Source organism: Blennius ocellaris (genome assembly GCF_963422515.1).
Source record: "Blennius ocellaris genome assembly, chromosome: 8".
In the NCBI taxonomy this organism is placed as follows: domain Eukaryota; kingdom Metazoa; phylum Chordata; class Actinopteri; order Blenniiformes; family Blenniidae; genus Blennius; species Blennius ocellaris.
The window spans coordinates 22,898,182-22,911,334 of record NC_137657.1 but is presented as its reverse complement, the minus strand read 5'-3'; the positions used below and the strand labels follow the sequence as shown (position 1 = coordinate 22,911,334).

Genomic DNA, 13,153 nt, shown 5'->3' with positions numbered 1-13,153 from the left:
TAAAGGATCATTCACACCAACATCAGTGCTTTGGATCAGTGGTTCTCAAAGTGTGTGAGCGACGCCCCCCCCCCCCCCACCAGAGGGCCAAAGAGACCTTTAGAAGCAGGAAAACTAGGGGTGGAGGGAATTTCTTTCCCAGCTTGACTTTTTCTTTACTTTGAACTGAATTCAATAAGAGTCGGAATAAAAGATCCATTGATGAATCACAACTGAATCTTCAGTGTAACAATTATGTGTTTTATAATGTGGAAAAAAACATGAATTCTATCAGAATGTACTGCTTCATGTGGGAAACGGCACAAGTGGAGATGGAGTTAGGGAGGGGGAGGGGGTTTCATCCACCCACTCTTTGAAATCTCCCGCTTTAGATTGAAACTCAAGCATCATCAGCATCACAGTGGCATTACGGTGATGCTGAATCAGCGCAATGCGAAGATCCACGGTAGAAAAGTGGCCTCACCTTATCGTCACCTTGATTTAGCTCGGTAGGCTTTTTGAAGCAAACCGTTTATGAGCCAACGCCGCGATGCACGGCCTGTCCTCTCACGCCGGGGGGGGTGGGGAGGGGTGGGGGGGGGAACCGCCCGGCTCCAATTACAAACCAAGTGAGACGGCCGCCGGTGAGGCGGAGGCACGACGTTGGGGATCCCCGACTGGTTGAAACAGTTTAGTCTTTTGTGTTCAGCGGCGGTGGCGGCTCAGTACACCAGGTACTTGAGTTCGGAGTAGATGAGTGGAAACATGACGGTGCAGGCTCGGTACAGGATGGCCCCGCTCTTGAACAGAGCTCGAGGCTTGGCGAGCCACGACTCGGTCTTGAAGGTGACGTAGATGGCGTACAGCGCCACGGCGAAGAAGTGTCCGATCAGGGTCAGGGGTTTGGGGGTGAGCCTGGTAACGAACCACAAGGTCAGTCGTCCTTCTCATAGTATTTGAAACGATACTTTATTCAATATTGCTTTATTGAAGTCGGTACAGCCGGAACGAGCTGAGCAACGTCGCCGTAGCTTAATATGTCTTACAACACTTGAAATTTGTGTGAAATAAAGATCTGATTAATTTTGCAGTGCATACTCATTGAAGTAACCACAATGCTCGACTTCAGTGAGAAATTGCTCTCAGAGTGAGTCAATTTCATCTGATTGATTCTGACTGGACACAAAGTTTTAACTATGAAGCAGCACGAATTCAACTTCTAAATATACATGCTCATGTATACCTTTTATATCCTAATATAAAGTATTTTCCAACACTGAATATTATATTAGCAATGATAATCTATGATATTTTAAAATTCAAACATTAGCTCTTAATCCTTTTGGTAATTTATGATTTAAAAAAAGGAATATACAAAGAGGAGTGCCCATCAAAGCTTTAGACTTGCACATTGCAGAATTTGGCGGAAGATAAAGAATGATTTCAAGTTATGGATCATTTTCTCGTTGAACTGCTGTAGGTTTATACTGACAGGAGACCTCACTGAGCTTCTCTCTCGTTTTAATTCTCCATACATTCTGCACAAAGTAGTTGCTTTTCTTAATCTCCATGATGTTCCCCTGACCGCAGATTGACCAATGCAGCTGAAAGTCACCACGTCTAATTATCGCAGGGTTGTTTTTTTCTTTTTTTCCTTCCTTTCTACAGCAACCAAAACGTGCTCGTGAAGGATTGTTGCACTAATTATAGACTTCCATTGAGAAATGTTCTGCAAAAGACGTTGCATCTATTATTCAGACTGAATACTCACACTGACAGAAGTCCAATCGGCCCGGCGATGCACTCCCCACCGAGCTTAAAGTACTGGAAGCACGCCTTTCTCAGCTCGTGCAGGGAATCTGCTTTGCATAAAACGCAAGACATGAGTGAAATGCAAACTGAAAACGTTGCAGCTTCGGTGCAAATGCTGAACATTCATCATCTCCCGTCACTGCGTTTCATGTGTCATTTGGATGCAGAGGCGGGCAGAGACTCACTGTCGGTGGCTGCAAACAGCTCGTACAGGGCCTGGGCCAACACATTCACCACAAAAGAATGTGATGACTTGCGTTCCCAGTGGAATTTTTTCTTTGCCTATTGAGAAGAAGAGAGGGGGGGGGGGAGCTGTAATATTGCACACTAGACTGCAGTCTCTCACCTACAGCAGAGCAAATAAAAGGAAAAAGCAAATGCGATGCCGTGGCGCCTCTAAATATAGCCTCCGCTTGGATTCGTACACAAGTTTGATCCACAAAAAAAATCAATAAGTCTTTCCTCTGCAGACTCGAGCACACGCCATGTCTGCTTGATTCAATAGATTGGACACTTTCTCAGCGCCTATGTGGCTGCAGAGGAGGGGAAATGGTTCACCTGCAGCAGGGCCGCGTCGTCGTACAGGTCTGATATCTTCTTGAGTAAATCCCTCCAGATGCGAACGTCATTGAGCGCGACGCTCATCCCTCCTCCGGTCAGGGGGTGCCTCATGTTGTAGGCGTCGCCCAGAAGAAGGACACCTGGAAATCACAATATTTTCATATTGGTCAGACATATTGATACTTATATTTACGTACGGTGTATCAAAGTACCCGGATGTCAAAGTTGAGAGAACATTGTCAAATGAAGTGTGAATGTTTTCCATTAAACTAATCAATCTTGTCTTTCACACAGTGATTCCTGCATGCATCGTGGGGTAGATTCCCTCTGGCCTCCTCCAGCTTGAAATCAGTGTATAAGCAGCATTCTGGTACCTGGCTTGTTGACGGGGGAAGGCGGGAGGAAGCTGGCGGGCATGGACCTGAGCCGGTCGTTCTGCAACGCCTCCATGAAAGGATCCTTCAAATGCTCTGAAGGAAAGAGAGAGAGAGAGTGCAGGGGTCGATCACTCAGCAGGCTCCGTGTATGGAAACCCCAAAGGTGCACGCTGGGCACATGCACGTGGAAAGAAGGGAGGGGGGGCTGCGTTTCTTTTGGTGTACATTTATCACTGCATCAGTGTGACCGGCTCCTCAGTCCAGCTGGACCTCTGTCAAGGTTATTGAGCTGCTTGCTTTGATATAGAGGCTTTGATATTTCGGCTGAATAGCAGAGCGCAACATGAATGTCAAATCCTTCAACTGCAGCCTCCATGGAGGTGCACACACACACACATACACACACACACACACACACACACACACCACCACCACCACTTCTCTTGTGGCCTCATGATAAATTCCAAGACAAACGACTCCACGACAGCGACTTTCAAATAATGTGCTCACGTTGGGAACGATTAGAAATAAAGCGTGGCGTTGGTCGTCTACCTGGCAGCTGTGGGTGGACCTTCTCGGCCATGTACCGGGGCAGGTCTCGAGGCATCTCGCCCCGGATGTCCACCAGCACCCGGGTGTGTGTGGAGGAGATCTGGTAGATGAGCACGGGGCTGGGGTTGGCCAGCACCAGCTCAGCGTGGTTGGCTTTGAACTGGGGGCAGTCCTGAGGAGGAGGAGGAGGAGGAGGCAGCGTCTTAGCTCACACAAACATTTATTAGATGCAAAGATGCAGTAAGCGAGGAAAGCCTGTAAAGAACTGAATCTGCTTTCGTTCCAGACACACCGACAGTCCTTTGATATCGACGCCACTCGCAGGCGTGTTTTCCCTCACGGTGGTGCGACTGAATGTAAATGCATCCGGAGATATTTTTTTACATCTCGTGCCAGATTGGAAAGTATCCAGTAGCTTCCTGCCGAAGGCCTCGGAGAGCTCTCTCTTTTCTTTTCTTTTTTTTTTAAAATCTTGGTTTTATGACGACACGCTTTCACAGCATAGAGAGTCTGAATGTGAGACGTTCAATCTGTCACTTTCTAACCGGGTTGTGCAGGTACTGTAGTGCAATCTGGAGCCTCGGCCTCAAACTGCATTGTTTTTTAAGATGTGCTATTAATGTGGGGGCAGGTACTTTAATAAGGTGAAGATTTATTTGTGTCGTTTGGTTTAAACTCTTCTCTTATAATTGTGCATTTACGGTAGATGTTATTCTAATCATTTGTCAGATTGTGTTTTTAAACCACAGCAGACAGAAATGATGTCCTAATGGTATGAAAATACTGAGAGAAAATCATGTACACATGATTTTACACATAAATCCGTCTGTTTACTATTACTATTGCTTTATCATAAATTACAATTTCAATAAGATCACATGGATAGGAATGCATCTTTAAACTGTTTTGTAGTTCGGAGGAGCCATTTTCCTTTCTTGGAGACATTTGAACACCAGAAAGCTGAAACTCCAACAAACAAGAGGAAAAACCGATCGATAATCAGAATATTCAGAGCAACTCTTCAGAGCCACATGAGGGTACTAAAGTGAAGTCTGGTTGGCTCACAGGAGTCAGCCACTCACGCTCCGGTGAGGTCGTGATGTTCAGGGGTCACAACTGGACATTTTAAGGACTGGAGACATCAGCTGAAGTGAGCAAAGAAATCTGTGGCAGTTTCAGTCGAACCTCTTTGCTCTTTTTACCTTCATGAGGCATCCGACAAAGTGAGAGGAGGTGCGCGCCTTCCCGGACACCAGGTTCTTTCTGAATTTGGAGAAGCAGCCGTCGGCCACCACGGTGAGCGCGGCGTGGATCTCCTGCAGGTCACACACGATCACACGCTCTTACTTCCAAACAGAAGCAGGTCAGACGGAGTGTATCCTGACTTCAGAGCAGACTGCTCACCTTGACGTCTCCTGTTTCTTTCTCCTTGTACTGGACTCCAGTCACACAGCCTCCCTCCTCCTGCAGGCTGCTCACCGTGCCTTCTACGAATGTAACACTGGGGGGCGCAATTACAACAGAAACATCACCTCAGCATGGCGAGACAGTCAAAGGTTTGACGCAGGGGCTTTCTAAACACGAGTCTGTCATCTAACAAAGTGTTTTTGGCTCTGTGAGACAGAACAGCAGATTGTACATGGTGCTTCTGTCCCTGCTCAATTAGTCATCTGGCACGAGTCTTTTTTTTTCTTTTTCTTTTTTTAAATTTGATATATTTTTATCAAATGAGTGGGCTCACTTTGGCTCGGCCAGAGCGGCCCTCCTCAGGCCCGTGATGAATCGACCGTGATGGAAAGCGCGTCCGCACTGGATGCCCTCCACCTCCTGGGGGTACGGGACCTCCACCTCTGTGCCGCTCTCCATGTCGTGGATCACGTATCCATTCACCAGATGGGCGTCCAGACCCTCCACTGAGCCTAGGGGCCAAATGACAGGCGCAAACAGGACCACGGCGTCAAAACGCACATTCGCCATGCATCAAGTCAGAAAAACGACATGGAGCCACAGTGAGGAGCAGCTGGACCACAACCATAAATAAAGATTCATCATATTGCCTCAGCTCAGCTTCTGATTAATGTGACTGGTGGAGCAACGCATTCAAACATGTGAGGAAATTTGATAGAGTTGATTTAAATAATAAATAGACACATACTCTCAAATGTTCTAATCATATAGGTATGAAGCTCAGGAAGGTGATGGAAACATGTGAAGGACACATTTTATTAATTTGATTATTGCTGTATTTTGGTCACAGTTTAGAAAAAAAATGAAAACTTGGGTAATTTTAACTTCAACATCCACTCTATAATGGTGTTCAGTTACTAGTCGCGGTGGTATTATAGTAATTCCCAAAGCTCATTGCAACAAAAAGAAATGAGTTTAGTGGTGAAAAGTTTGAGAATGGGTTGAATTCTGATCATATTAATGTCAAAATTCAGACAGAAGGACATTGGGTGAAAAAAAGGAGCCAAGTCTAACTTGGAAGGAAGAGCAGCCCACGACACCGTCATCATCATGATTACAACTTCCCCTTTATGTACTTTTATTTTACATTATAGGCTGGCACCTATATTTTTATCTAATTATATGTTTGCACTATAGTTTTCTGGAGATCTGATGCACCGACCTGCATGATTTTAATACAAAATAAAAATTACTTTTAAAAATGTCAAATTATGATTGCAGGACAAGACTTTTTGAGAATTTGCTAGGTTTTATACTAAATGTGCAGGTTAAAACCAATGTAGTTAGAGAAGCTAGATTAAGAAGAAATCGTCCCCCACTAGAAGAAATTGTGTATTAATTATAGATGTAAGAACGAGAAACTGTATGACGTGTAGTAATAGAACTACTGTCAATAAAAGCTCCAACTTGTGCAGATATTCTGGATTAAAGTTGTCGTTGTCATCAAGTATTCCTTTTTAAGATAAAATGCTGATGGATGCATTTGTGTCAATTAAACTAGTTTTAGATGTTTTGCTGTCTTTTGAAAACCGTTTTGTAAAAGATTTAGATATTAAACTCTTCCTGTTATAAAACAGAAGCCACAGTCGGCAGAGTGTGACGCAAATGTAGCCGAGGTTCTGATTGGTCAATGGGAGGACGCAACATCACCTGTCCCAGCTGAGCCCAGCCCACTTCAGAGTGCAAGCAAAAACAATGATAAGTATGGAAACATGAGAGAATCGGTTGAGAAGGAGAAGAAGAAGAAAAAAACAAACAAACACACATCTTTTCCAAACTCCTATAGCATCAGGTAAAAGTGCACGCACATTGTGTGCAGGTCACAACGAGGCCGAGCCCACCCTGGACACACTGGACCCAGACTGACCTTCCAGTCCCAGCTCCCTGAGTGCTCGGAACCCTCCCGGCTGCAGCAGCTCTCCCACTATCCTGTCAGGCTCCTTCAGGTCCCTCTCCACCACCGTCACCCTCCTCCCATCCCGGGCCAGGATGGTGGCCATGGCTGAGCCCAGGACCCCGGCCCCTACTATCACCACATCCGGCTCTGGGGCCTCAGAGGAGGGACAGTGTGGGCCAGAGGACTCTGCTTGGACTCTCCTCCTTGTTCTCCGTCTCTGGAAGCAAAGCGGAAGACTCACATCATAAATTAATATTTCTTCAGCCATGTCTATTTAAATCCCACGTCTATCCTATAATATAGAAATAAACATGTGGATTTACTTCTGACATGTTTAAATACAAGTTCCAAACTTTCTAAAGATAAAAATGAATGAGAGAAAAATCACAGTGACTTCAAATGACTAGAAAACGACTAAAACTCCCCAGTTTTATCTGGCTGTGACTTCCTTTGTTGGCATAATGAGTCTCACAGTAGTCCATAAGGAGGGTCTTACCTCTTTACAGCTGCTCTCTGCTTCCCCGCTCCTCTGGGATGAGGTTTGAGGGATTAGGTGTTTGATAAAAGGTACAACTGACAGGAGGCTCAGAGGAAAATGAAGCAGCTGAGAGAGCCGGAGCTTCTGGCCGTGGAAAAACCTGATATAAGAGAAGAGCAGCGCGGCTGTGAGGAACAACGCAGCCACCATCAGCAGCTCTTTGTGAGCCACAGACAGCACCGAGTTGGACTTTTTATAAAAGTATGTGAAGCTAGCTATTCCTAAAAAAGTCCACATATTTCAAGAATTTTATTTTCCCGCAAAAAAAGTAATGAATGATTAAAAAAAAGTGACTTTTTTTTTAGAAAAAAAAAAAAAAACCTAAATAAGATAATTCCTCTTTTGATGTTATTTCTCAGCCTTCGCCCCCCAAAAAAGTCAAAGCAGAAAGAAGGTGCGCTTGTCTTCAAAACTCATCACCTCTTGTTGTCTCACAGATGCGCCTGAATAATTTATGATAACGAGAAAGAAGGACGAGAAGCGGATTGGCTGCTCTCAGGTCCCGCCTCCTCCGCAGCTCAGACGGCCAATCAGAGGAGACGCGCCGGTGAGCAGAGCTCACGCTATACGCTGATTGGCCCGCGGGGCCAACGCCGTGCCCGCTCCCGCGCTGTGATTGGTGGAGAGCTGTGCAGGGTGGTAGTATGATGTGATGTCAGGGCGAAAGGTAAATGAATGTTACAGTTGAATTTACAAGAACCTGAGAGTATTTTGTGGTTGTTCATGCAGTAGTGCGTTTTACAAAGAACTGGAGAACTATATTCCATACAAAACAACACATACTGAAGGGGAAAACATTATTTCTTATTTTGAATCAAATGATTAGAAACTATGCACTGCTATAGTTTATATTTTATATGGCAAAGTTTAAAAATTTTAAAGTTCTGCTCACTTATCCAAGTTGTTTTTGATTGAAGGTGATTATTATCTTGAGTCTCATAAGTTAACTACAAATAATAATAAAAATAAATAAATAAAAGCAAATCAATGATCACTATCCACACTGAGATATTCAGTAAAACAGTTGAGTTTACAGTGAGAGCAGCAGGACTGGACCCGAGGTAAATGTCTCAGCTGCTTGCTGCTGGAGAGACGAAATGGGAAATTCCTCACAAGATGCTAACACATCGATAAAAGCAGAAACACTGTGTCAAAAACAATACAACAAACTTTCTTTTCAACTTTATTGATTCATAAATCTGGAATCACAGAATTTTTATGCACAATTTCTAACAATGTAATAAAGTTAGGTTCATTTAAACCCATATGCATAAAAGTTGAGTCATCAATCTTCTCGCCCACTTTTTGTCCAATTCAGACAAGAATTTAATGCTAATGTCAATGTATGAACCTGCAGCACAAATATAACATCTTTGACATGGCTCATAAACTTTTCTCTCCATCTGAGGGCAGGAGGCAGGATATATTGTGGACATGTCGACAGTATCAGACGACTATCAGTCGTCTGATACAGAGACAGACGACTACAAACATTCACAGTACAGGGCAATTTAGGGTCAACAATTAACCTCACATGCATGTTGAATGATGTAGATATGGGAAAAAAAACACAATATTTACTTTAAAAAAAAATCCATCTCTGTATTAATCCAATTTTATTGTTAAATCACTGATATCTGTGGACTAATGTAAAGTGTGAGTACACAGAATAACTTCTTTAGACAAGGTGCTGGTTAGTAAATCACAGCTCATCAGGTCATGCGCACATTAGCAACACTGCTCATTTCTTCATTTTAGGGAGCATCAATCATCTAGTTTACACATTCACACATGTAGAGAAGCCAACAGGAGCACAACAAAACTTCTTGTGACACAGTTCAATCTGCTGCCTGAAGTTTCATTCTGATACAGACACAACGTGTTGCTTATATGTAGTGATTAAAGATGGATTCATATTTTTCTTGCTTTCCTGAAGTGACTCTCGGCTCACCATTCTGCTTGATGAAATCCTGAAAGAACAAAGACATTTTTTATTTATTTTTGGACCAATATCTCTTATTTCCACCCGTATATATTTATTAGAACTTGACTACGTCCCACCTCCATGTCCTCCAAGGTGGCAGAACCATCCTCCACCCTCTGACCGAGGCCACGGCTGAAGCTGGAGTATCGCTCCTGTTTCCACACCGGAGAATCACAGACAATAATTTGGACACACATTCAAAAGTTTTATTGTTTTTTTTTTTTACACTCTACAGACGTCGCACTCGCCTTCACCAGAGTGGCGATGACCCCCTCCTCAATCATGCGGACGGCGTTCCTGAGCCCCCGGGCGAAGGCGTCCATGGCTCCGATGTGAGCGATGAACAGGTCCTCCAGGTCGGTGGACTCTCTGCGCACCTTGGCGTCAAAGTTGAGTCCTCCGGGCTGCAGGCCGCCTTGTTCGATAATGGCCTGGAACAGATGAGACGCCGGGACAACGTCACTGTTCTTGTCTGAGAACCAAAACGGTTATCGAACACAAGAAAAAGGCGTGACTTGATATCAAAGTTGGACCTTCATGACCAGGGTGGTGTTCCTGATGTCCATGGGGAACTGATCCGTGTCCCAGCCCAGGTCGGGAGAGCCGGTGTTGGAGTCCACCGAGCCCAGCATCCCCAGCCTGGACGAGGAAACGCGTTCAGTCACAGCTCTGAAACTCACACGTGCATGAAACGGCTGACTCACGCAGAAGCCATGACCACGTCGTGTTCGTAGGAGTGTCCAGCCAGAGTGGTGTGGTTGGGCTCGATGTTCAGCTTGAAGTGCTTCTCCAGACCGTAATGCTGCAGGAATCCTATCACGCTCATTGCATCTGGGGGAGAGTGACACGGCACTGAGTTCGGAGGAGTCGGGTGGCGTGTTTTCCTTCCGTTTGAGTCGAGACGCTCACCGTAGTCGTACTGATGTTTGCACGGCTCCTTCGGCTTGGGCTCGATAAGGAACTGACACTTCAAACCGATCTTCTCTTTATACTCTGTAAACAAGCACACGGATATTAAACCCCGTCACGTCATCACGGTTGTTTTTTGGGTTTTTTTTTTTTTTTTTTGCTTAACCGCATGCACACTTACTGACGGCCATCTTGAAGAAGCTGGCCATGTGCTTCAGTTCTGCTGCTACGTCTGTGTTGTGGATGGAGAGGAACCCCTCTCGCCCCCCCCAGAACACTGAGGAGCCACACACCAGTGGATCACAATGAAGCAGAAAAGAAAAAAAAAACTGGAAACAAAACCTCAGGCCATCCATAAACAATCCTTCTTACCAAAGTTTTCAGTCCCGAGCTTTTTGGCGATGTCCAGACCCTTTTTCACCTGAGCGCCGGCGTAGGCCAGGACGTGGCAGTCTGGGTTGGTGGCTGCGCCGTTCATGTACCTGTCACATGTTTAAAAGGTACGTTTTGTTAGATCCACTGCAAAAGATACAAGCGCATCCTGAATACATTCACGGCTGACGCGCTTTTCAAAAAAAAAAAAAAATCCATTATAAAGAACATGACAGGGCAAACTGAAGTCCTCCAATCCACTGTCTTAATAATGTGTAAACGCCTTTTGCTTCTCAGATTGTGGGATTTCTGCAGCCATTATTGTTTTCTCTCTCTCTCTCTGTCTCTCACGTGGAAGGATTTGATGCTAATGCCATTTCAGGAGCATTTCAGTAGTGAACTTCTCCTTTTTGAAGTGTGTGAACCTCCATTGGACAAATTGGGACCTTCAGTCACTTTATTTGAAGAAGTATGATCAACTGTCATCAAACAGGTCAGACTGAAGGCTCTTGTATGACAGTGTTGCTCCACACACCACCTGATTTACAGGTATTTGTTTACTGAAGTAGCTGGACGATTGACGAAACATGTTGGATTTAGATAAAGTCACTTACTATGTGGTGATTATTAGCATTCAGCTATTTATCACTCTTGACGCTCAGAACTTATAAAATCTTTGTATCGAGTTGAAATGCAAAAAACACATTTAATTCAGATAAAGTATGTAAGATTTGAATAACACGATTTCTATGCATCACTGTCATTACAGTGACTGTTCCTCTGCTCATGTTGGCTGGTGCTTCTTCTTCTCTTACCTTTCAGTGCCATCTTAAAATAATATTGGCTCAGAGAGAAAAAACCCCAGACTGAAGCATTGGTCGACTCATTACACCACCATTCAGCGCTTAGTGGCACCATTAGACTGCGCAGGCTGACTATTTATTCAGCCAGCGATCTGCAGCAAACACACCCACAGAACAAACACAGAGGCGGCGGATCATTAGAGCTTATTTTCTGGGAGCGAGGTGTGGACCTTGGGTGGGCGAAGAGGTTGCAGGTGACCCACAGCACCTTGACTCCCGTCTGGTTCTGCAGCTGCAGAGCGAGGTCTGCCATCTCCTCCAGGTTCCTGTTGGACTCCTCCAGGGTGGCGCCCTCCGGGGACAAGTCTCTGTGAGAGGGACCGCAAAATGTTGAACATAACAGTAGTTATTGTCTGTCGTTTGTGTGAAAAAAAAGAAAGAAGAAGCAGCAAAAAGCAGCCTGGACGTCAGCTAAATGGATCCAGAATCTACTCACCTGTCGTGAAATGTGTAATACTTCACCTGTGGAAATAAGCAGAGGGCCAATAAGATGAGGGTTGGGTTATTTTTTTTTAGAAGTCTATAAGATATTAAAACATGTCGGCGTCTTCTCACTCCAAGCTTGGTGAAAAACTCAAACGCTGCACGAAGTCGCTTCTTGGCCGAGTCCATCGGGGTTCCTTCGTTCCAGCGCCAGTTCAGAGTCGGCAAGCCAAAAGGGTCGGCGCCTGTCAGGAGAAGATTATACACTCCGATTTCTTAAAGGTTCGGGCAGAAGATACGGCAACAAACAGCTCGAAAGGCTGCTGGAGAGCTGCATTTGCATTTCAATCACCATAATATTTGGAATTATTTAATTTCCACAAATTTGTTCATGTTTGTTTTTTTTGTTTGTTTTTTGGAAGGAATCAGAACTTTTCTCCTGTGGCCGTGGTTTAAAATAAAATTCCATTTATGTGGTTTGGGTTTGTACAGGAAACCTCATCAGATTGTTTGCTCAGTGGTCACAGTACCAGTCCCACAGAAGGAGTGCCAGTAGCAGACAGAGAACCTCAGCCAATCCTCCATCGTCCGGCCCATCAGAACCTGCACAAAGGAACACAACTTCATTCAAACGCCAGAGAGAAAAGTTCTTACTATTTCATCCTAATCTGGAATCACTGGGTGGGACGCTGTTGTGAGGGTCTAGATCTATTTCAGGGACAAAAACTGGACGATTTTAAAGAAGGGTACATGGTTCGGGGTTAAAAGGAGGCTGTGGATTCAAGGATTTCTGTGTTGAGATGTCAAGTTTGTGACATTAACCAGATAAATCCAGGTGGCTGGTTATTGAAGGCCTGGAGCCTCCTCGGTGTGTGTGAGACACCCACCTCGTCTGCATTGTAGTGTTTGAAGCACAGGACCTCTGTGGGTCCAGCTCCTGGCACATACTGGATTTTGGGAACGCCTGCAACACGTTAAGCAATCTCTCATGAAGCAGACAACAGTGGAAACAGTTTCCCAGGTGGATTGTGGGAAATGTAGTGGAAGAGAAGCAGAAACAACAGTGCGGAAGAGAGCACACGGCGTGCAGTTTTGTCAAGTCAGCAGAACAGAAACTTGCTCTGCGTCTGTTGTGGAAGTGTCTTTTTAAGAAACCACTTCTTCAGCGCGTGCTGCTCTCGGATTGCCGCACACTTTCTGTGCACATCAGATACAGTGCAACTCTCAGCACGACTTAACACTCGGAAGAAAACATTTACCTGCAAAGAATTCCTCCTGCGCTGCCATTTTCTGGAACGAAACGCTCGCAGTTCTTGTACACGGATACAAGTTCGGGAGCGGCGCGTCCTCCTTCTACTGGTGCTGCACAAAAGCCTGCAGTTCACATACTGGCCACCAGGGGTCACCAGATCTCCAAAA

At 45.0% G+C, this 13,153-nt stretch overlaps 2 protein-coding genes across 2 annotated transcripts; both read right to left on the bottom strand.

The window, feature by feature from the left end:
* Positions 1-643: 643 nt before the first annotated feature.
* sqlea (squalene epoxidase a) lies at positions 644-7,420 on the bottom strand (the record flags this gene model as incomplete). Its single annotated transcript, XM_080501607.1, has 11 exons — positions 644-894; positions 1,751-1,838; positions 1,977-2,073; positions 2,350-2,492; positions 2,727-2,822; positions 3,282-3,453; positions 4,484-4,597; positions 4,686-4,782; positions 5,023-5,200; positions 6,616-6,862; positions 7,142-7,420. The coding sequence occupies 11 exons, from the start codon at positions 7,418-7,420 to the stop codon at positions 702-704; spliced, it is 1,704 nt and encodes a 567-aa protein (XP_080357733.1). The 3' UTR covers positions 644-701.
* Positions 7,421-8,398: 978 nt separating this feature from the next.
* On the bottom strand, positions 8,399-13,100 carry LOC308133134 (uncharacterized protein). The gene is made up of 14 exons (XM_080500427.1): positions 12,994-13,100; positions 12,622-12,698; positions 12,265-12,337; positions 11,867-11,979; positions 11,748-11,773; positions 11,482-11,619; positions 10,449-10,558; positions 10,258-10,353; positions 10,077-10,160; positions 9,872-9,998; positions 9,701-9,806; positions 9,416-9,598; positions 9,245-9,319; positions 8,399-9,153 (listed from the first exon to the last, which is right to left on the bottom strand). The coding sequence occupies exons 1-14, from the start codon at positions 13,019-13,021 to the stop codon at positions 9,070-9,072; spliced, it is 1,320 nt and encodes a 439-aa protein (XP_080356553.1). The 5' UTR covers positions 13,022-13,100; the 3' UTR covers positions 8,399-9,069.
* Between the last annotated feature and the right edge of the window lie 53 nt (positions 13,101-13,153).

Excerpts from the sequence above, each read along its gene's own strand:
- LOC308133134 (XM_080500427.1), bottom strand. The coding sequence starts at position 13,021 with ATGGCAGCGCAGGAGGAATTCTTTGCAG. Across the intron at positions 11,774-11,866 it reads AGTTTTTCACCAAGCTTGGA|GTGAAGTATTACACATTTCA; the intron begins GTGAGAAGACGC and ends TTATTTCCACAG. Across the intron at positions 9,807-9,871 it reads GACGTGGTCATGGCTTCTGC|GCTGGGGATGCTGGGCTCGG; the intron begins GTGAGTCAGCCG and ends TTCCTCGTCCAG.